This window comes from Tachysurus fulvidraco, chromosome 23 (assembly GCF_022655615.1).
Source record: "Tachysurus fulvidraco isolate hzauxx_2018 chromosome 23, HZAU_PFXX_2.0, whole genome shotgun sequence".
Classification (NCBI taxonomy): domain Eukaryota; kingdom Metazoa; phylum Chordata; class Actinopteri; order Siluriformes; family Bagridae; genus Tachysurus; species Tachysurus fulvidraco.
Genome location: NC_062540.1, coordinates 12,874,965 through 12,896,958, shown reverse-complemented (window position 1 = coordinate 12,896,958; position 21,994 = coordinate 12,874,965). Strand labels below are relative to the sequence as shown.

The 21,994-nt window shown below is 41.0% G+C and overlaps 1 protein-coding gene across 3 annotated transcripts in view; it reads right to left on the bottom strand.

Annotated features, from left to right (window-relative positions):
- ubr4 (ubiquitin protein ligase E3 component n-recognin 4) overlaps nt 1-21,994 on the bottom strand; it is a 42,062-nt gene that overhangs the window by 2,248 nt on the left and 17,820 nt on the right. For 2 of the 3 annotated variants that reach the window (XM_027170348.2, XM_027170349.2), the window contains 64 exons: nt 21,808-21,978; nt 21,499-21,681; nt 21,086-21,244; nt 20,811-20,963; nt 20,466-20,693; nt 20,208-20,365; nt 19,893-20,064; nt 19,608-19,809; nt 19,246-19,409; nt 18,922-19,138; nt 18,597-18,813; nt 17,809-17,872; nt 17,576-17,710; nt 17,295-17,469; nt 17,021-17,152; nt 16,808-16,929; nt 16,598-16,709; nt 16,043-16,173; nt 15,724-15,901; nt 15,399-15,503; nt 14,799-14,936; nt 14,246-14,414; nt 13,906-14,110; nt 13,666-13,779; nt 13,292-13,501; nt 13,010-13,159; nt 12,554-12,781; nt 12,381-12,459; nt 11,815-12,027; nt 11,180-11,348; nt 10,864-11,008; nt 10,645-10,730; nt 9,907-9,994; nt 9,608-9,801; nt 9,272-9,511; nt 9,047-9,185; nt 8,823-8,948; nt 8,525-8,653; nt 7,957-8,300; nt 7,744-7,834; nt 7,346-7,430; nt 7,091-7,218; nt 6,881-7,010; nt 6,648-6,805; nt 6,436-6,545; nt 5,937-6,078; nt 5,753-5,834; nt 5,470-5,643; nt 5,246-5,367; nt 4,930-5,127; nt 4,751-4,831; nt 4,574-4,661; nt 4,362-4,489; nt 4,111-4,218; nt 3,894-4,013; nt 3,562-3,752; nt 3,279-3,452; nt 2,414-2,513; nt 2,090-2,308; nt 1,113-1,226; nt 869-1,011; nt 649-774; nt 366-560; nt 29-253 (listed from right to left, as the gene is read on the bottom strand). In XM_027170348.2, the coding sequence (XP_027026149.2) occupies nt 29-253; nt 366-560; nt 649-774; nt 869-1,011; nt 1,113-1,226; nt 2,090-2,308; nt 2,414-2,513; nt 3,279-3,452; nt 3,562-3,752; nt 3,894-4,013; nt 4,111-4,218; nt 4,362-4,489; nt 4,574-4,661; nt 4,751-4,831; nt 4,930-5,127; nt 5,246-5,367; nt 5,470-5,643; nt 5,753-5,834; nt 5,937-6,078; nt 6,436-6,545; nt 6,648-6,805; nt 6,881-7,010; nt 7,091-7,218; nt 7,346-7,430; nt 7,744-7,834; nt 7,957-8,300; nt 8,525-8,653; nt 8,823-8,948; nt 9,047-9,185; nt 9,272-9,511; nt 9,608-9,801; nt 9,907-9,994; nt 10,645-10,730; nt 10,864-11,008; nt 11,180-11,348; nt 11,815-12,027; nt 12,381-12,459; nt 12,554-12,781; nt 13,010-13,159; nt 13,292-13,501; nt 13,666-13,779; nt 13,906-14,110; nt 14,246-14,414; nt 14,799-14,936; nt 15,399-15,503; nt 15,724-15,901; nt 16,043-16,173; nt 16,598-16,709; nt 16,808-16,929; nt 17,021-17,152; nt 17,295-17,469; nt 17,576-17,710; nt 17,809-17,872; nt 18,597-18,813; nt 18,922-19,138; nt 19,246-19,409; nt 19,608-19,809; nt 19,893-20,064; nt 20,208-20,365; nt 20,466-20,693; nt 20,811-20,963; nt 21,086-21,244; nt 21,499-21,681; nt 21,808-21,978 (9,776 nt within the window). Of the gene's footprint in view, nt 1-28; nt 254-365; nt 561-648; nt 775-868; nt 1,012-1,112; nt 1,227-2,089; nt 2,309-2,413; nt 2,514-3,278; nt 3,453-3,561; nt 3,753-3,893; nt 4,014-4,110; nt 4,219-4,361; nt 4,490-4,573; nt 4,662-4,750; nt 4,832-4,929; nt 5,128-5,245; nt 5,368-5,469; nt 5,644-5,752; nt 5,835-5,936; nt 6,079-6,435; nt 6,546-6,647; nt 6,806-6,880; nt 7,011-7,090; nt 7,219-7,345; nt 7,431-7,743; nt 7,835-7,956; nt 8,301-8,524; nt 8,654-8,822; nt 8,949-9,046; nt 9,186-9,271; nt 9,512-9,607; nt 9,802-9,906; nt 9,995-10,644; nt 10,731-10,863; nt 11,009-11,179; nt 11,349-11,814; nt 12,028-12,380; nt 12,460-12,553; nt 12,782-13,009; nt 13,160-13,291; nt 13,502-13,665; nt 13,780-13,905; nt 14,111-14,245; nt 14,415-14,798; nt 14,955-15,398; nt 15,504-15,723; nt 15,902-16,042; nt 16,174-16,597; nt 16,710-16,807; nt 16,930-17,020; nt 17,153-17,294; nt 17,470-17,575; nt 17,711-17,808; nt 17,873-18,183; nt 18,217-18,596; nt 18,814-18,921; nt 19,139-19,245; nt 19,410-19,607; nt 19,810-19,892; nt 20,065-20,207; nt 20,366-20,465; nt 20,694-20,810; nt 20,964-21,085; nt 21,245-21,498; nt 21,682-21,807; nt 21,979-21,994 lie in introns of all 3 variants that reach the window. The other variant, XM_027170347.2, reaches the window with a different exon arrangement.

The following is a 21,994-nucleotide window of genomic DNA, read 5'->3' as shown; positions in this document are numbered from 1 at the left end:
TTTGAACCCAAATACATCATTTTCTTACTTGTTAGCGCCCCCTGGTGAGACTTTTCGTGCATGTGCATTGACGAGCAGCCGGCGTAAGAAATCAATGCGTGTGGCTCTCCAGCGGTCAGGAGGAAGGATGTGCATGGCCAGCACAGTGAAGTAATGTGGCCCATCCACTTCATACGAGCTCTCCACCCACTTATCACACGGCTGCTCTAAGAAGCTCTGCAAGTTCTTCTCCTCTCGTGATGTGGCCCTTGTGCTGAAAAACAAAGATTCGAATTTCTAAACTATAATTTCACAGTTTTTCTTATGTGGTGCTTGTTTCTTTAAAATGGTGCTGTGTATTCATATCCAAATGCTCAGGAACGTACGTATTAAGGACATAGAGGACAGTATGGATGATGTAGGGGATGAGGTGAATGTTGCTCTCGCGGCCTCCTCCCCCTGTGTCCACGCTGAACGATTGTTCCATTGCAAAGCGCAAGAACAGCAGCTTGGTGTCGTGGATGTTGAGCTGGTATGTGGGCTCTCTTTGCCCTGTGCATTCTTGCAGATATGTGTTGTGCCTGCAAGCCAGTATAACAACACAACACTCAACATTAAACAGCAAATACAATACTTAAAAACAATTAAGGAAAAAAAAAAAAAGTGTACCTGGCCAGACATGTGGCAAATGCTGATTCAGGTACGTGTGGCCCCCACAAAGGCAAGAGCCCATTGCACTTGGTGTTGGCGTTCTGTAGAGCAGCACTTTCCCACTCCTCACGCCCTCGAGCAAGCCTGACACAAAGACCAGAGATAATGGTAAGGGTAAATTCTTGCTAAAGCAAGACAATAAGACGTTTGTGTGTTTCTCATGTGTGCGTGTGTGTACCGGACAGCAGCAAGGTGGCAGTCGTAGTGGACTATGTTAAAGTGCGAGACAGTGCTATAACCCTGCTGCTTGCGGGGTTTGTTCTCAAACTCCTCCAGAGACACACGCTTCGTAAACGTGTAGATACCCAGGACCTTAGTCGGCTGTGCAGAGAAACACAAGTTGCTTTACACACGTAACACAGTGATGTTTTGTAATACATAAACATCATTATATACCACAAATGAGAGCTCAGCATGGGTACCTGAAACTTGTAACCTTCTCGGCAGATACAGCAGGTTAGACCTGGCTCTTCTACAAGCTCCTCCATCTGCTTCAATAAGGATGTCTTCGTCACAACCTGCCCCTTCTCATTTGTCTGAAACAAAACATTGATATTTTAGAGATGAAGGTACATTTATGGATGTAATGTTATTAGTTGCAAAAGGGTGGAAAGTTTCCGGTAAATTTCTGGTAAATTTCCAGAAAGTTTCCACAGGAACTTAATCTGGGGAATTTTGGAAATATTTCAAATTGGAAACTTTACGGTAATTTATGGAAATTTACAGGAATTTATGGGAATATAGGGAAATGTATATAAACTATATAATATACAAACATAAATCAACATTTTGTTTGGTCATAAGCAGACATGCATGCAAGGTAATACACATTTTAAAAATGACGTCTTGACTGATTTAATTGTAAGTAACTTTAATTGATTCTTTCATTGAGTGACACAAAGGCATAATAAACATTATTATGCTTGTAATAAACATCATAAACTTAATAATTGTAATAAACATATTTCCCTATGATTGCTGTAAAATGAAAGCATCACTCACTCTTGCCCTTCTAAAAAAAAGTCCCAATCAAAATGTAAATTGAAGCATTTTTTCTCGAGCTTATTAGGTTTCTGCTTCTGTGGTAGTCAAGGCCTGGAAAATGGAGGTGAATCCCAAGCCCCAAGCAGTGTGCTGTGTGCAACTGACTGAGGAATGCAGGGAACAAAACTTAAATTGCACTAAATCTTCTTGTTTTAAACAAAATTATGCTGCAAGATTTTTTTAAACTACATTCAAGTTCCTTGTTATAGACAACTCTGCATTTTTTTTTTAAATTCCCAGTTTATTCCCATATATTCCCGTTAATTCCCATGGAAAGTTTCCAGCCTTGAAAATTCCCGGAATTTTGCAACCCTAGGTCACTATGCACGTATGGACCATATTGTAAGAGACTCACAGTCATTCCTAATGTGCCCAGAGCTTTCTGCCTCATTGCCATAGCCATCCGCTTCTTCTCCGCTCGAGTCTCCCTTCGAGCTGCATCAATTTTCAGGTTCACTTCTGCATGCTCCCTCAATGCTTCCAGAAGGTTCTCAGCCAGTGTGCCTATTCCCTCATCACTTGATACCTGCTCCAGCTTGTGCAAATTACTTATCGAGTCCGTTCCGATCAGCTTCTAAAAAGCATGAGAAAATTCATGGTGAGATCCTATACCCTCTTCCCCAAACTGAAGTAAGCAAGCAACAGCAGAATATTCTTAACCCATTAAGAGACACTATACCTGTGTAGGGGGATGCTGAGTGGCCAGACCACGCAACAGTCTGAGGATAAAGGGAAGAGCTGGGCGAGCAAGGAACTTCTTCCAAACATCTGCATCCAAACTGTAATACATACAACAGGTTAGCAAAGGCTGTTCAAAAGAAATTAAGCAGTATGTTAGGTGGAAACAGGGCTAAAGGAGCCTTATAGCACATGCTAGAAACCATTTCTGTGCTAAAACTAACAGAACCTCCAATAGTGTCATGGGTACATATGAATGTGTAACATGTTGCATGGGTACCATGCTACTATCCTACTGTACTTGCCTCACCCTAAGAATCATATGAGGAAAAGAAGAACTGCATTCTGCATTTTTTTTAATAGAATTTCAGTTATTTTCTCTAATGCTAAAACTGGGTCAAAATAAGAAATGTTTGTTAACACAACTCCATCCACGTCAGTGATTTAAATGATCTTACTTTAAATTCATTGAATATGTGAGGGTTGATGTTCCTAGTATTACGTCTGAAGATTTAGGACATTTCCCCCTGGAGAGAGTCACAGATGTGACTCAGTCACATGCTAGTCTGAGTCAAGCTGCAAGTCAGCATGACATGAGGCCAAGTCCCTGACTCGAAAGCACTGTCAAGTGCACATGGTGGTTAGACCTTCCACATCCTGTTTCTGCTATTATTTTTACACATGATTTGACAAGAAATACCACTAGCATCTTTTAGCAAAATTATTTAGGATATTTTCTGTCATTACTACAATGTCTCAACTGGTAAACATAAAACTTAAATTTACAAATACTCAACCAGTGGTGGCCCAAATCCAAAAGTTAAGAAACAGAAAAAAAAGAAAAAGAAATTTTGGGAGCAGCATACTTTTTGGCACTGGGGATATGTTTCTTCATGTAGTCCAAAGCACTTTGGGTGATGCCCTTCTGAAGGATTAGGTCTTTTAGCTGATGGCCATTGCTGTTATTTTTTATTCCTGCTGCAATTTTACAGAAACAGTCTAGGAAGACCTTATCATCTGCGTTGTGCTCCTCATCATACCTAAAAACAAACAAAAGTTTTAGTGGTATGTCCGTTTTTTTTAAACCACAAATTGAACTTGAGCTCCAGTATATTTAAGTAAAGTATTAAACACAAGTGACTGCAATACTTGTCAAAACTGCAGCAAGGTTTGAAGCGCTCCACCAGGATGTGCATTTTCTCCAGTTCTCCAAAGGAGAGGTAGGGAATGATGCGGAGAAGGCCCTGTAAAACACTGGGGTTGGAGCGTACGAATGTAGTGTTGATCTGGTCCAGCAGCATCACTAGCTGGTCTTTATCACCCGTCAAGAGCAGGTTGCTCTACAACACAAATAAGAGCACAGTTACAGTACATACTTAAAAATAAACAAACAAACAAACAAACAAATACCAAACGCAACAGATTGGGAATGACCACTGACCTAATAAATCTCTTCCTATGCAACATAAAATATAGCTCACCTTGTCCTCAGACAGAGTCTCAGCATTGGCCTCATCCAGAATGATCTCCATGATGCTAAGGACCTGCTCTGCTATAGATGCCCCTCCACTGTCCTTACTCTCCTGCTCAGCTACTAGTGCCTGACAAGTACACACAATAAAAAATGTTGAATTTAAACCAGGGTACACATTTATGCTGCTCTCATGTGATCAAGCAAGTGAAATGTGTTACACTGACCAGGTTCAATGTGCCCAGCATAACGTTCAGTGTGTTCATTTCTGGTTTAACCAGCTGCTGTCTGTTGATTTTCACTTTCACACAGTAACTAAACAGCTTCAACAGGACCTAAAACAATGAGAACAAAGTTAAAAGATATAACCTGACTTATTTACACCATAGAGCATTACACGTTTTATTACATTCAACATTCAGTATTTGGAAAATGGAAGTTAAATACAGAGCTTAAAAAAAGAATAGATTTTACATACTGTAAGTAGATGCCTGCCCTGTTTGAAGTCCTTGATTCCAGACAGTCTGTTTAGCATGCACTCCAATCCTCCACACTGTGCCATAACCCCAGCCATTTTATATACCTCCTCATCATCCTCTTCCTCATCTGTAATAAGAGGAAGTAAATAATCAGTTTGTAAACATAAAACTTATGGAAGGTCTTCTTATGGTTCATAAAATGTTAAGGTACCTGTGGTAGAGTCCAAAGACTCAATAAATTCCTCTGTGGCATCACCCAGAAGGCCTCTCATGCGGTAAATGATTCTCATTGGTTCTCCCTTGGAAATGGGTACAATGTTAAATCAATCAATAAATGACTCAATAAAAAAAAGGACAAAAATGAAAGTCTAAGATCTTTTGGATTTACCTCATTGGTTGGGCACCAGACCTTCTTGTAAACCTCTGCTACAGACAGGTCCAAGCTGATGATCTTGTTGTTCACAAGAAGCTAAACAGAAAAAGTGATACAAACAAATATATAAACTGCCATGTAACCGTCATTGGAGACAACACTGATAAAAACAAGTTTATGTCTGCATTAGCTACCTCCATGCCACTGTCATCCTCTAATAGTGCAACAAGGTCACAGTCTTGACAGATCTTGTTCTTGATGTCCCTCATGAGTGGACCGATGCCAGGCTCATTACTACTGTAGGGGTTTCCTGGCATGCGGCCCTGCAGGAAGTCCTCCTGCTGAGGATCCTTTTCCAGAGTCACAAAGAACTCAGTCACCTCATTCTCCTCCTGAGAAAGAGAGAGAGAGAGAGAGCGAGCATGTGAGATTAAAGAAGCAGTATTAGCAAGGCTCTGTGATGAAAAGGGAATATACCATCTCACAAAAAGGAACAAAGGAGCCACTCACAGGATAAATGATGCTACACAGTCTCTCAAAGATGAAGACAGGAGTGCGGTAATCGTCAAGGTTGTATCGTTTTGCTGTCTCAATGCACACTGCCATGAAAGCCTTTGTTTCAGACTCTGTCCCTGCAAAAATAATACAAATGTTATACAAGAATAAAATCACTTAATCGTTAAATCCAGCAAGAAGACAAGCAAATGTAAACAAAGTGTTATGGACAAAAGTACCTGTGGTCATGTCCTCCAGCATCTCCAGCAGCATGTCCTGAGTTTCATCGATCAGTTTAGTTCTCTGAACCACTAGCTTCCTCAGGCAGAGGTAACCATTCAGCACGGTGCCCACTAGACGGCTCTTAAAGTGGCGTTTAATAGACTCCACTTCCACAAACGAGGACAACAGGCCTAGGTAGATAATTATAGACGTAAGATAAGTAGATTTTATACTTTAGGGAAAGTAGTCTTTGATAACCCATAGGATAACGAAAGTTGTCTGTAAAATCTTCTTCCTTACCAGTGAGACTCTTGAGTGCATATCCTTGCTGCAAGTCTGTGCTCAGTATTGCTTCTTCTAAGGCTAGAAGATGGGCAATTTCCTTAAGAAGAAAAAAATAAATAAATAAAATTTTGACATAACTTAAAAACAAAAAATCTCTCTAGACAATGTACAGGTAAGCAAAGCTTTTAGCTGTTGTTACCTTGGTGATTAGGTTGCCGATGTAAGGGAGAACACCACGTGCTGCTAGGTACACCTTCCAGTGAGCAGGCTTAATAAGCTTCTGGTACAAAGCTAGGTACTCAGCAGCACATTCTCCTGCAATACTTAGTTCATCCAGATAACTAGAGGGGACACGTACACATGAAGTCAGAACACACCTATGATCAGAGAACTGTGCTATAAATTACTGTGGTTTAGATCCCTATTTAGCAAGCTGGAGGTGACAGGCAAGGCTTTGTACGCAAAAGGGAACCGCATCTTATTTTAGACATCACTGGATATTAGGATTATGAATAATTTCTCTGTACGAGTGTATTATTAGAGAAAGAATGGGAACGAGCATACAGAGAACTACAGTCCCTCAGGTGGTCTTTATGATTACAGCAGGCATTATTAGTCTACAAGTCAACAGTTTGAGATAAATTTTTTATTTTTTTTTTTTAAACACAAATTTATTTGAATTGGTATTGGCACTCTACCTCGTGAGGAGGTCCAGGACCTGTTGTTTACGACTGGGAATCGTTGTCAGGGCCTCTACGATGGTGCATGCAGCTTGTCTCGCTGCCTGAGTGGCTGGGGTGAAGAGCACCTGAAAAAAAGGTTGATTCCATAAGATTCATCTCCCAAGCACTAAATAAATTCCAGTTCAGATGCATCATCAAGATGATAGATTGTTTAAGAGAAGCATTACCTGTCTCAGCCAATTGTTGTGTCCCAGTTTGAGCAGGCGAGGAAACAGGCCCTCTGATCTTGACCTCATGAACTGTTTCCATTTCCACACATACTTTTCCATCAGGTACTGCCTTCTAATCTCTGCCTTATCTAAAGGCTTAGAGGGAGTGTCTTGGCCTGAAAGGGACAAGAGCACATGAAGTAATATTATGCTTTATCTTTTTTCCATATGAGCTATAAGACTTCACTCACATCTAGCAGGAAGGCACTTTTTCCAGGCATCATATGCTGCTTTGGGATCCTTCTTGAGCCAGAGCTGGGCCTGGGCATGTATCTCATTGCAATAGGGTTTGACTGTAGTCAGAGATTCGACAGCAGTATCCTAAAACAGAAGCAACATTACATTACTATGTATATTGTAGAAATATAATCAAAAAAAGTTTTCAAATTATTCTACAATACCTTGTTTTTCTTGCTAGTGGGTGAAGGGGGTTTTATGAGTTTCTGTAAGATTCTCAGGCACATCAGAGTAATATTCTCCACCACTACTGGAGTCTTTATATTGACTGCCATCAGGAATAGACTCAGGGCTGAGGACAGCAAAACAAGCTGATTTAGTGCTCAATCAATGACCAACTTAACAGTGTACAACAAAAAGAGGCCTGTTCAAATATGTTAAGTGTTGGATACTGGAGATCATGATAAGTTGGTACTTACCACAGCGCAGCCTCAGCTCCCAGCAGCCTCCTTCTTTCGCTATGGAGTCAGTGAGGAGCAGCATTTCATACTGCAGACTGCTCACCTAGTGAAAATATGTACGCAACCATCACAAATTTGTCAGCAGAATGAGACATAATATTTCATGTGCAATTGCATTTTATGGCATCTTAAGGAATGTAATCAACTTGCTTATATAATAGAGGGCAGTTTTGTTTTTCCCTTTGGTTAAAATAATTACCACTAAAGCTGAACATTTTGATAGGGTGAGACGGTCACATTTTGGGATCAGTGTACGGTATGCAGTATCCCCCCCCAACTGTGTATCTGATTAAACACTCTAACAAAACTAAAAATCTCACGTAAAGCTACTCGGAATCCATGAAACGGGTTCATACCAGGTCTGGGTTTGCCCAGTGTCCCTTCAATGCAGCTGACACCTTTGCAATGATGAGGTCATTCATCTGCTGAGTGGCCTCAGGATGATCTCTGTAAATGAAATGACCAATACAAACTATTTACTACTTAAATTCATCTTAAAACATCTAACAAGCAAATGGTAATTGTTTTCCAAGTCCACAGAAAAGTCATATTTGTGCACATGACTGTACCTTGTTAGCAGGCAGATGAGTTGGCGGACTTCCTCTCTCATGGAACAGGTGCCACGGCGAAGGTTGTACTCAAAGAGCTCCCGAATGAGGCCTTGCAGAACCAGGATCTGTCTGATGGCAGTGTTAGTGGCCAGTGCACGCAGTAGAGTGATGCAGTGACCTGTGACTGCAGATGCACAGCCATAGCACTTGGTGGAAGATGTGTGACCACAACCGAGCACGGACAGGGCCCGGTATTGACTGGCAGTAAAGGTGGGTTGTGCGTTGCTGCGTGAGGACTTGGTAACTGCCTCTCGTTGCTGTAAATCGTACTCCAGCAGCTCTTTGCGAGATGCAAGCACTTTCTGCAAGGGGTGGATAACACCACATTCAAATCAAATTGAACATAAATGCTTCCTGTATTGAATATTACAATGCTTGATGTGGGCATGTCTGAAGTGACCGGTGATAGTTTTGCAACAGTCTACACACAACTTACTCAAATTCAATGAAATACCTTAAACTAAATGAACTAAGAATGATTGGCAAAAAGGTGATTTTGTTGAGACTTCACAGATATTCCTCCTACCTGTATGATCTTGGAGAGCTCATCGAATGAGGTTTTACAATCCCCACTGTATTCCTGAGCCAGCTGCTGAATGTACCTGTTCACACAAGCTGTGGAACTGCCCAGGCCTGCTCCTGCACCCGTGTCATCCTAATAAACACCCCATCATTACAACATGAGTACAATAAATGTCTATTAAACTTCCAAAGTGCATCAACACATGGAATGGCATAACAGCAGCATGCTAGGTGTGATACAAAGGCAAACATGTTACACTCTGAGCTTGTTGAGGACTACTGGTGTTGACATGCTGACTGACCTGTGGTTTCTCTGGAGCAGCTTCGTTCACCTTCGACAGCAGACTCTCTAGCTGAGGCCGATGGCCCATGAGTTGGTGATACACACGGTCAGCTTTGTCAAGCAGAGTGTTGATGTTAGTTACAGCCTGAACAGTACAAAACCAAAAACAGGCAAATTGATTATTCAAATGTTCTATCCCACTTTAAAATACATAATATTTGTTTTCAAAGACAAAGTTGTTGCCTTTTTCCTGTCTTCCTCGTTCTCAATGGGATCCACAGCACAGCAGGGCTTTGCGTAGAGCATGAAATCAAAGCGAGCGTATTTACAGAAGCCACAAGCATTGCACAAGAAGGGGTCCTTCTCATCATAATTAATTGACCTACAAAAGAAAAAAAAAATCCCATACGTTAGACATACGACTTCTCGTTGATGTAAGAGGCTGCCATATATAGAATATCTGTGTACCTGCACTTATGACACTGGTAGACATTTTCTCCACAGTTGCCACACACTCCTGGGTTGGCAGGTACAGAAGCACTGCACCGTGGGCACTGCAGTGTCTCTGTAGATGCCTGGTAGTTCTCATAGAAGTCAGAGAACTCGATCATTAAATTGGAGGCCACGATGGGAAGGGGCAAGTCAATCTTCACCTCTGTCTGCCCAGGGGTCAACTGTACCCTCTTAGCCTTGTGCCAGCGAGCAGGCCTAGAGGGGATTTAAAAAAAGATGATGTGTGAAATTACACAAACAAGAGATACATGATCTTAGCAAAAAATAGAAATTTGTAATAGCTATGCATACTTATTCTTCAACTCCACGATGGCCTGAACAGTCCGGTTGTTGTAATACAGATTAATAGTGCGCACCATTTTTGTTCTTTTGAGGTCTCCAATTTTCACAGTCACTTTACTGATAGTGTGGCTTCCAATTAGTTTCACCACTTGCTGTGTGGTTGTATAACGGGTGTCCACTTTGATTGAGGACAGTTTGATGTTCTGCCCAAAAAGAACAGAAAAGTGAACAAGCAATAGATATCCATCAGATTTAATAGACTGTACTCTTAAAAAAGAGCACATAAGCTCTAATGCTGTCTGACTTACCGAGAAGGGCACTTCAGGATTGTTACACACTAAGCAGGGATCACTTTCAAGATAAAATCCATCAAATTCCACTAGGCCAGAAAGGGTGCTAAAAATAGTGGGAGAAATTTTTTTTTAATTTTAACAAACATAGAATACAATATAAACTTTGACTGTTCACTTTATTAACACCTTCAGGAAATGATCTAATCAGCGAATCAAAAGTACAAAACAAACAAACAAACTGGGGGGGAAAAAAAAAAAGAATGGCAGGTTAATTCTTCTTCTAATACTTCTGGAAATCTCACATCAAGTGGCAGAATGAAGTTAACTTGTGATCTCTAGTTGTTTGTACCAGATTGGCTGGTTTACGTATTTCAAAAACTGTCCTGGGATTTTACACAACTATCTAGAACAAAAATCATCCCGTGAGAGTCTGATGCTAAAACACTGATGAGTGAAATCAGAGGAGAATGACCAGACTTGTTAGAGATGATAAGACATCTTTAGTAGCTCAGACTCAACAAGCACTCTTTACAACCATGATGGGAATTTAAATAATCACTTCCTTACAGGCTGAACGATACTATGCTTAATTATTCAACCGGTGCTTTTGGCTATTGGAGTTTCTGCACTGAGCTAATGCCAAATGACTGACTGATTAGACAAGTGCACAAATAAGCAGCTGTACAGATGTTCCTCATGGATGGATGGATAGAAAAACAATGCACGTATGGACAAAACCTCCAGACTACTTACTTGTAAATGTTTGAGTTCGGATGATTAGTAAGTATGTGGTTTTGTGCCCTCAGAATCTCAACAGCTTTTTGAGAATATTCCTTTAGCTATAAAGAAAGTAAAAAATAAAAGTTTAGAGAAATTTGCAAAATGGATTTATCAGCAAGAAGGTCCTGGTTATTTGCACAAATGGTACAGAACAGTCCATTGACTTGAATGGGAATTATTAAAGAAACCCACCTTCTTTTCTGTTTGAGGGGTTTTGAGTGAGAAATAGCCCAGCAGATCTACAAATTGAGCAGCTTTACGGCCATAGGCAGGGAGTTCAGGCCATATAGCCCAAGTCAGGTCCAGCAGCAACTCTTGATGGGCTTTGGTGGAATTCCTATACAGAAGAATTTTGCTGTGACTTAACAGAATTTGAAATAATCAATGCAGCTACTATTAAAAAAAGCTGTTAATGTACTAAAGAAAAATTAAGAGAACAATCAAGAAACATCAAGCTAATATAAGCATAAAATGAAATGGTAGTATGGGTGTTCCGTATGCATTGTACCTGTAGATGTGCAGAGCCAGGCAGTGGGCTTGCCAGCGCACAGAGGAAGAGTTAGACTCCAGCAAGAAGCAGCGTAGGAACTGAATCAAAGTTTCTTTGTCTGCAAATTTGTTGAGCTGACTGACCAGAGCACTGCACAGCTGATCCTCCTGACTGCCCACTCCGTCACCTGTACAGGGAAACACAAGAGGCCGGGGGAAAAAAAAAAAGACAATGCTGAAGCAACACAACCTAGTCACATAAGAGAATAAAAAAAAGGTTTTCTATTTACAGAATTATACTGTATTGTATTTGGAATTTTCTTGTTGGTGCTCAGGGTGTCCGATCTAAATGTATTCCAGTTTCTTCTCTCTGACAAACATGTATATATCCACAGAAAAGTGACTAGACGTAAACAACACTTCATTCTCAATCTGAAACATACGTGAGCTACTTTCAAGCTGTTACAGTAAAAGCTGAGGGAACGGTGCATGTTGGGTCTTATTTTTAATGTGGCAGCATGTGTGTTTATATACAAGAACTCCACTAGATCTTTGATGCATGTTTTGTGTAATGCTGCGATCCACCGCATTGGGAAAATATTGATTTTCAATTATGTATGTATGTGTAGTGGTGGGGTAAATTTCGCTGATCACCTTCTTTGTCCTTCTCTTTGTCCTCCTTCTTGCTCTTCTTGCTAGAGGACTTGCTTTGGGAAGATTGTGAGGCACCAGCCCCTGAAGAACCTCCAGATGAGGAAGCAGCCATGACTTTACTACCACACAGTGCACAGGAGAGCAGCTGAAGCAGCACTGGCGAGACACCCTCATCCACCAGGAAACTCACTTGAAGTAGGAAGTACAGCACAGCTGAAAGAAAAACAAATTCAGCCCCACTTTTAAACAACCACAGGCTGTATCGAGTGCTTAAAACAAGGACACATCTAAAATGATCATTATCTGGAGGGGAAAAAAAAGGCAAGTTTTATTTAAAAATAAGCAAATAATAATATGGTTGTTTTCTGTAAGGAGACATCTAGCTAGATTTTCTAAAAGAAGGAATGGTGATGAATTCTAGCTTCTATAAATGCAGGAATGAATTTTCACACAACTATTAAAAGATTAAAAAAAAAGAGGGAATATACTTTAATAAAAATGTACATCTTACCCATAACTCTTTCATTACTCTATTTTTAATTTATGGGAAAAACCCTAATACTTACAATCATCCTTGATACAGAACTTTTGCCAGTTGATTGTTCTTTGGGTTGCTATTTCTGCACAAGCTTTCAGGTGTTCCATCTAAAACAAACAGACAGACCATCAAAACGTTATCTCCAAATAAAGAAAATCGGTCCCAACAATACGCAATATTCCCAGGGCCCCACTCTCTCACCAGACTGATGAGTGTATCATACTGTAGCGCAGAGCCAGAGGTTGCTGTGACAATGCCACCCCTGAGGAAGATGCCCTGCTCTTCCAGAAGCTTTTTGATGCTACGAACATGAGAGTCTAATGTGTGGAGATCCCGCAACTGCCGATACTTCTCCTTTGAACCACAGATAAAGAGAAGCAACTTCCTGACTTGCCTTCTCACAAACGGAGTCTGTTGGATCATCAGATACTGCAGACGGGAAGGAAACAGGGTCACAGTTAAATGGGTCACAATTAAATCTACGCACATAAAGGTTGACCATGCATGCGAATATAATTCGCTATACGATATACGATTGTGTACTTTCAGCTTTGGGGCAACTGATTGGGACTGAAGCTACATAAGGGTTCTATGATCGGGTGTCCACGTACTTTTGGCCAAATAGTGAACAATCTGAGAAGGATGAGACTGATTTACCTCAGACAGGAAGTAAAACCAGCAGTGATCAAAAATGGGTGGTGGAATGCGGGGGTTTATGTCGGCGATCTTCTTGATCTGGTAGGGCAGCCGTAACACCATTTCGGTGAGGAGCTGGGAGTAAGCTTCAAAAACATCAGCAGCATGACCCTGAGGAAGCAGCACAACAGGTTTAGCAGTTTCCCACATTTAACTGGTAAATGTTTTAGCACAACTTCACTTTACAACCTCACCAACACTTAAATAATCTGTTATCTGTTGAAATCAAATCATCTGTCTTACCTTGACATACTGCCTCAGGAAGAATGGACTCATGTCAGGTGGAGAAGAGGAGGTGTGGGGTTTGAGGAGCTGACTGGCAGCTGCTGGTTCTTCCTCTCCCTGCTGGGTTTTCCAGAATTCCAGTAAAGACTTAAGCACATGGAGACAGTAGTCTATCGCTCCCAGACTCAACAGAGCAGTAGCCGTTGCATTAGAAATGAGTGAGGAAGACTGCAGAATAATATAAAAACAAAACAAAAAAATCATGAACATACTGCTTTTTGGAAGTGCCACTTAGGTAGTATATAAAAGGCACCAAACCAAAGAGAATGTAACATGTTATTTGTAGAAACCATGTTCTAAATATGGTCAAATAAATCCCTGAGTTGCTATACCTCAGAGGAAGGCTTGGAGCCAGACTTCGTACGTGACATGAAGACACTAAGGAGCCTCATGATGACCAGATGCACTTCATTTATAGGACTGCGCTCATTCTTCTTTGAGACATCCTTAATAAAAATGGGAAAAGTTCATATTTAAAAACCTGGTAAAGTTGTATGGGTAATATTAATTCACCAAGAACCCTAAATTTCTGCTTTCATTCCGGGGGGAAAACCCAACCAACTTTTACTGACCTTCTTGTGCATCCCGAGTTCTCCAATGAGCTGAGACAGCAGATTATCTAGTGCACCTTTGTCCTTCTCATCTTCTCCATCCAGGTCAGCGGTCAGCATGAGAATCACTTGCATATAGGGAATAGCACGCACTCCACCCACACTATGCAGCTGAGGAAGGTGTTGGAGAAGCCGCTCCAAGAGCATTAACCGTACCATGTGCAGCCTAAACGATGATGTACGCAACACAGGTTAATTGCTAAGACTAACTTTTTAAAATATAAATGTATACAAGTATAAAATATACAGCCAAGTGTTATATTTATTAAAACATGTCTATTGTGTTTTAGTGCAGTGCTACCGATTGCTAGTGTGAAGATCACCCTCATTTTCTCCTTCTCCTTCAGAGCCGTCTCCTTCATGCTGGGCTGTGGTGGTGCTGATGGCTCCAGTGCTGGAGCTCACACTGCCTGGCCCTGCATGATGACCCTCAACTGTAGTGTCCCCATAAGCGCTGCTGCGCCCAGACACTAAAATAAATAAATAGATTGTTTTTTTTTTTTAAATAAAACGATTCAGCCTTGGGTTCAGACAGCAAATTCATGGAAATCTAGTCAACTTTCTAATGCGGGAGTTTTGATGTTTCATTGAGGCCAAGAATGATCAAATTTCACCAATTAATTGTAAATAGCTAAGCAAACTACCTGCCAAACTGCTAGAAATCTGTTACAAAAATTGACCAACAGAGATAGCCAAGGTCCTCAAGACCTTTTTTTTTAAATTGTGGGACTGATAAAGGAATACCTTATCCTATTGAGACAGTAACAAGACAGTAATAGCCAGCCAGGTTTACAATGTATATACAAGTCTACAGATTGATCCTTCACACTCTGCTAACCAAAAAACTCCCTCACCATTATGTTCTCCAGCTACTGAGTCAATGGCGCTGCCTCCACTCTCAGAGCCCACACTGCCCCCATGCTCGGCGGGAGAGGTGCGCAGCGTGGAGCCGTCTGTGGCCGCTGTGCTCCCCTCGTCATCCGAGGCTGGGGCTGAAAGTATAACCAGAGCTGTTACAGGAAAAAAACAGCATTCTTTGCAAGGGGGTTTTCTAATGATATCGGCAAAGATAAAAAATTATTATACACCTACACAGTAAATATTCCTAATAAACTGGAATTTATTGTAGCAACTGAGTGTTTGGAAAAAGTCTAAAGTCTGAATGGAGTAACTCAGTGCTTAATAACTGAGTCCTGGAGTAAGCACAGCCCTGCACATTTAGCTGTTTTACTATCTCTAACTCACCCAAATGCAATATATTTCAGCTATGTTTATGAGACGAATCAAGGAGGAAAGCAAAAAAAATGTGCAGTTCAGGGATACTCCAAAACTTAGACAAGACATGCTTTGAGAAACCCAAGAGACATTCTTATTATTAAAAAAAAAATTAAAGATGGCCTTTACTATGAATGTACCCAAGATAAACACTGATGAGGAAAAGTAGGTGCAGTTACCCGATGCAGTGGTGTCTGATAAGGTGCCTGCATCCAGAGAGGAGGAGCTTGGAGCTTGTCCAGAAAGACCCAGACTCTGTAGTCCAAGAGCACTGCTGCTGCTACCTGTAACAGTCACATGTGCAGACAGACCAAAATAAAACAAACTGAGATATAGCATCAAATTTGCCAAATGGTCATTAGACAGGAGTTAAACCAAGGTCACTTAAACTCAGACATAAACCAGATCAACCTCAGTAAAACAAAAATACCATCTCCTACATATTAAAATTCTAATATTCCAGCGGCTGTTTGTTTCAACAAATCATCAGTTTCAGATTTTAACCTTGCTGATCCTGTTGAAGACTGAGAGCTATGGCTAGCTCAACCATGGTCTCATCATCAGCATCAGGAGGGATGTCCAACATTGGTGGGAAGCCCTCAGCCCCAGCCAGCAAAGCCTCTAGGGGAGATGGATTTCCATTGGTCACGTTCTCTGCAGTCTCCAGAACCATAGACTCAGACTGCATGGCACAGATGGACAAGGGGCAAAAAAAAAAAAAAATATTACAGAGTTTTAAAATTACTGAGTACAGAATTACATAACTGCCTATAACAATGATATTAATGGCTTTATTGAGAGCCAATATTTAGGCAAAACTCACCACCATCTCAAAATCTCCATGATCCACCTCACTTTGCTCTTGGCTCTCCTGCCTGCCACCGTCTCCTCCAGTCATACCAGCTGGCTGCATTTTGTCATCAGCATCGTCATCATCTTCATCATCTTTATCACCTGAGAGATTAGAAGGTAATTGCCCGTGTTGATGGATGTCACACTGTTCATTACATTAGAAAGCAAGTGTATGCCAAACCTGTTTGCCAACAGTGTAGATGGAAGTGTCTGTAATGTCAACAAATCTATCTGTTGCAAGTCTAGTTACTAATTTGCCTGAAAATATACTTGACAGGAAAAAAGATAGTGAAATGTATATATATATATATATATATTTTTTACACACACTTGACCCTAACCTGTTTGGGTCAGTTCCAAAATCTAATATGCTGGTTACAGTGATAATTACATATAAATACTGATGACAACGGCAGCATATTTTGAAGCTTTTATATTCCAGTTAACAGCAAATACCTCTTTGTAAATTCAACCTTCATTTAAATATGAGAGATAAAAAAAAAAAAATTCCGATTTCAGCACTTACCCATGGGGGTGTTGGAACGTGGTGGAGAGGGCAGTGTCACATGTCTACGTTTATTCCTGGGTCTCAGTACTCTTATCAGGGCCTGTTTGCAGGCGAAGCTCACGGAGGTGTCCTGAAATTATTGCAAATATAACCAATACCTTCACTGAGCTTAAATATATATATATATAAAGAGTCATAAATCATCATCAAGTAAAGTCCAGAACTTACAGGGCAGAGCAGCATCTGCATGTAGATTTTAGAGGCCACATTAATGTAGTCCAGCTCACAACTGCAATAGCCGTGAATGATGTCCACGAGTGCATTTACTGTGGCTTCGATATGGGTTAGACCTCAAAAAGGCCAAGATGGAAAAAAGTTACATTCAGCAGTCTTAATTAATATAAATGAAATAGCTTTGAATACTGAGATGCATCTATTTACCAGGCAAACAGGCTGGAGCAAGGAATGCATTCTTGGGTTTAAGAGCATGAAGCTTCCAGAAGTTATTGACAAGCTGCATAACAAAACTGCAGCCTTCAGTATCTGCTTGTTTCAGCCCATCCTCACTAAGATCTGAGAAAAGTGCGTCAAGGTAGCACAAGGGACAGAATAATTAACAGGGTATACGCAGGAGCAATATTGTGAAGTAAATGTAGTGTTCACCCTTCTCTATTACTACTGCAAAACAATCTCATAAGCATTCACTGTTGTGTACCAGTTTCAGGATGAGGCATTTTGGACTCTGTGAAATGCACCAGGTTGTTGGGTCTCATGATGGCGATAGAGCGGGCGGTTATCACGAGCCGCTGGAAAACCTCAGGGTCCAGATCCTTGCTTTCCTTATTGCAGCTATTCAAACACTGTACTGCGTTACTCAGCAGAGACTGATCCTGCAAACAGGAGACTCCACGGTTAAAACAGCAAACTACACACTTTTGTTCATATAGATAAAGGAACTCTCTTGATTATCTACAGGTGGCTAACTTGGGTCAGTACCTTGTGGTTATGGTAGGCTGTGCGGCTAGTGTGCAGACTGGCCAGAAGGCCTTTGGTCTGCTGCTGGACTCCAGCAGGAGTTGGCATGGACAGCAGAAGAGTGGCTAACTCCAGAGCTGGAGCTTTGTTTTTCTCCTGAACAAGTGGTCATCCACAAAACATGTAAGCACTAATTTGGACCAAAATCCCTTATGGATCTCAAAACACCAACAGAGGTACCCAGTTTTACTCACCTTCTCACTGGCTGAACCAATTGCATAGCAACTCTCTAGAGCTTCAAGAGAGCTCACCACCAACCTAGAAAAAAAGAGTATATTAAACCATGTTTATGTAAAGGAAAAGCTCAAACTTTAAAACCACGCAATTCAAAGCACTGCAAATAACTAACTATCAAATAGTTCTAGAACATCAATGCACCAATAATACACCCAGTTAAAAGCACATACATTAAGCAATATTATGAGATGTCATGAAAGTGAAAATTGCTTGCAGTTCTTTCTAAGGCATAGCAAGTTAAGTATTCTGCTTTGTTTTTGCCTTGTACGTGCCGACACACACACACACACACACACACCATGCAAACAAGCAGAAAAAGGGCGGTTACTAACCGGTCCAATGTTGATAAGGACTCAGTTTCGCAACTTTATTTTATTGTTTTTTTGGGAGCAAAGAAAAAGAAATATGTGTGAGGATCACAGAAAGAAACAAGTAAAAAATAATCTGTATGTAACAGAAGACATGTAAGCATGCAAGCACAAGTCATTATGAAGGTAGCCATGCACTGGACACACCACACACTCCTCCAGTCCATTTCTCCCTGCTCTCCTTCTAGAATTGTGCAATGTTAAAGCAAACATAGGCAAAATACACTAACAACATAAAGACGAAACAGTTTACATGTAAAGAAATAAAAAATAAAAGAATTTTAGATTCGGGTTCAAAGATGTGTGGGCCGTACTCTAGTACAGACTATGACTGAACTAGCGGTAAGCAGCAAAGGCCACAAGCAAGCTAGGCTCACCTTTCCAGTACTGTGCCGTTGGTGGAAGTTGGTGTGGTTATATCATTGTCTCCAGTGCCATTGCTTTGGTTCAAGTTAGGGCTGCAGACATTGTTGACTGAGGCAGAAGGGAAGTCTTCAGGGGGTTCATCGGGCCACCCAAACTGCTCTTTGGTTTTGCCATAAATCTTAATGGAGTCTAGCATTGTTACTCCTGTAGGGTCTACAGATGCACCAACTGTGAAGGTCAGACACAAAGAGAGTGTGAAAAAACATCAAAAAATAAAATAATTGTTGACATCACAGACCTTAAGAGGAACAGAATACAGTACAGAAAAATTATTACTGAAAATGGAGAGCTTCTTGTCAGCCTGCAGGGCCTCTTCTCGTGTAAAGGGCAGATCAAACCAACGGGAGCGAGTCAAGTTCATCTGCATTGTGCGCCCAAAGATCTCAATGTATGATGGAGCTCTTTCTATGGCCTGAGTACCAGCTTGAACCCTCATTCCCGTCATCACCATAGAGCTGTTATTGTTGACCACCTCCACTGTGAATCCACCAGGCTGAGAAAAACATCACATTCGCTACTTTTACTCATGCTAATACAAAATACAATAAACATGCATGTAATAATTATTACGAATTACTGTCGTATTAGTCTTTTTTTTACCTTGGTGTTGGCCACATACATCCCAGAAGAGTTGAGGCGGTGTTTGATCTGCTGCCCATTATAGACCTGTAGCAAGTCATTGCCTCCAAACTCCACTTCCGTTAGCTGCTGATTGTGTTCAAAGAAATCCACTGGGAAGGTCACCTGGCTGGATGTACGTGTAGCTGGAGGAGCGATAAAGTCCAATATTTAACATATTTAAGGTTTATTTTAGGGGTGGACTTTAACAATATAAGAACCTTTGGCTTCACCCAGCACTGATGGACATTATAGTAATTTATTAGTAAATAGTAAATTATTATGGTGCTTAAAAATATTTCAAACTTAAAAACAATATTAAGCTGTGAAGTGGCGTGACTCACTAGCAGCAGCAGCTTTGCGTTTCCGGACAGGCTTCATGATACTGATGACACCACTGGGCTGCAAAGATGGCTGTAGCCAGTAAGACGTGTTCTCCACATTGGCCATGTAGATGCGGAGGCTGCCATCCTCACACAGTAGGATCATAGTAGTACGCTGTTGCTCGTTACTGGCGGTGTGACGAATGGCAACCATGTCCTGTATCTGTGCAGCACAGAATAAGTCTTTAGAATCATCAGAAAATCGCACCACACAAATGTACAGCTAAGCTCTGTCTAAAGACAAACCTTGGCTTTGGCAGGTAAAGTTTTGATCTCCTGGATCAGGAAGGTGTCAGGCTTCACCATAATGACCAGCGGAATCCCTGTGGTCTGCTGCACACAGCACACTAGCCCTGGGTGGTTCATTACTTCAGACCACTGACACAGAGCCGGAGATGTTTTACTTCCTCCATTTGACCTTTATTTAAAAAAAAAAAAAAAAAAAAAAAAAAAAAAAAAAAAAAAAAATATTCCACATTAATACAAATGGCTCTGATGTCATGAATTACTTTAGAGTAAAGACATCACATCCGGAATGAGGTTCAGTTAAAAACAGCATACCCTTTAACATTTATGGTGAATAGTCTTTGTGTATCCATGCTGCTGCGGTTGACTGTGGCAGCAAAGGACTTGCCCTGACTGTAACTGAAGAAGAGCATCTGCAGCACGTGGGAATAGTATACAGACACACCTCCTCCTGCCACCTGGCCATTGCTGTCCTGTGAGTCAGAGTTAACCTGATGAGCTTTACTCTAATGACATCCACTCTGTTTTCATTACGGAGCCATATATCCATTTATACGACGCAAGGGATTTTACCTTTAAGTCTTCGTGGCTGATCTCCAATACGTTGGTAACATAGAAAGGGCCGTGCTGAGCACTGCTGGTTTCATCCATAACCTGAGTGTACATGTAACCAGCGGAAGACATAATGACGATAATGTTTTTACCCTCTTCGCTGAATAGGAACGTTGCGTCTCTGATCTTGGAGCTTGGAAGTAGGAAGTAATACATAGGGCTCAGGGCATCCACAGATAAGTCATAGATCTAGAAAGAAATGTTTATTAAACCTTTAAAAACATGTAGCGTTTGCGTAAATTACTATGATTGTGTTAGGAACACCATTTTCAAATACACTGAAGTATTATCAGGAAAATGGTTCACCTTAACAAAGTCAGCTGTAATAATAGCTAGTTCAGTCTGAGATCCAGGCAGCCAGATGGCCTTGATTATGAAGTTTCCAGTTGCCAGCTGAGGGTGCAGTACCAGATGATCTGACACAGAGCCTGTACTACTGAACGTGAGCACGTGACAGTCCTGCAGATTGGACACACACAAACGGACACATGTAGCTCAGCAACTTTTTTTATTTTTATTTTTTAATTTATTTAAAAAAGTGTTTCTATTAAAAAATATATATATTTGCAGACATTTATTACCTTAAGGCCACACACGGCCAGGTAGTCTTCATTACAAGGGTTTCCGGTCAGGCTGAGGACAGTGAAGGGCACAGGCGCCGAGGCCAGGCGTGTTAGAGTCAGTTTCCTCTTACTGGAGTCAGCCTGTTTCAGGAGGGCCGACAGCTGCAAGACTGTGATCTTTGTGGAAAAGAAGTTAGTCAAACATTATACAAACATAAACTTGATGAGAAAAAAGACATAAACAAGGATTTTCATGAAATACAACTAAAACATTTTTTATAAATTTATAAATGTTTAGAACCTATAAATGCCCAGCAATTAATTGTTAAACAATATAAAAATAAATAAATAAATACACTTTTCCCCTCCATCAACTGGTCGATCATTAAAAAAAAATCAATTGACAGCCAAAGCATCATCAGCAAATATACCTTTCCCTTCTCATGGCTGACAGCAAGATGTTGTCTGCGTCCATGGGGAGAAGAGAGCACGCACATGGCCACACGTCGCAGAACATGAGCACTGATGAGCTGCCTGATGGTCTGGCCTTGATCACCACTATAGTTCATCCTTACATTCTCAAATGCACCTTCCTGAGAGCCCAGAGTGGGAACCTGGAGAAACCACAGACACACAAAGAGCAACTCTTGTTGTATTTCCAGAGTGAAGTGTTGTACTAAGAAACAATTCAGTCAGCTTTAAGTCTATAACACTCAGACTCCATGCACATAATACTGTACCATGAGCTGGTCAGTCATCTCTACAGTCTTATCCTGGGTGTGCAGTTCATTGAGAGCCTGCTGAGCACGGCTGCTGCTGCCCAGAGCGGAGTCTTGTTGGAAATTGGTTTGAATGGCATCCATTAGGAAGTTCAGCAGGTCCAGCACTAGGGTTGCTGTGGATGAAGTCACCTGCAAGACACAGACA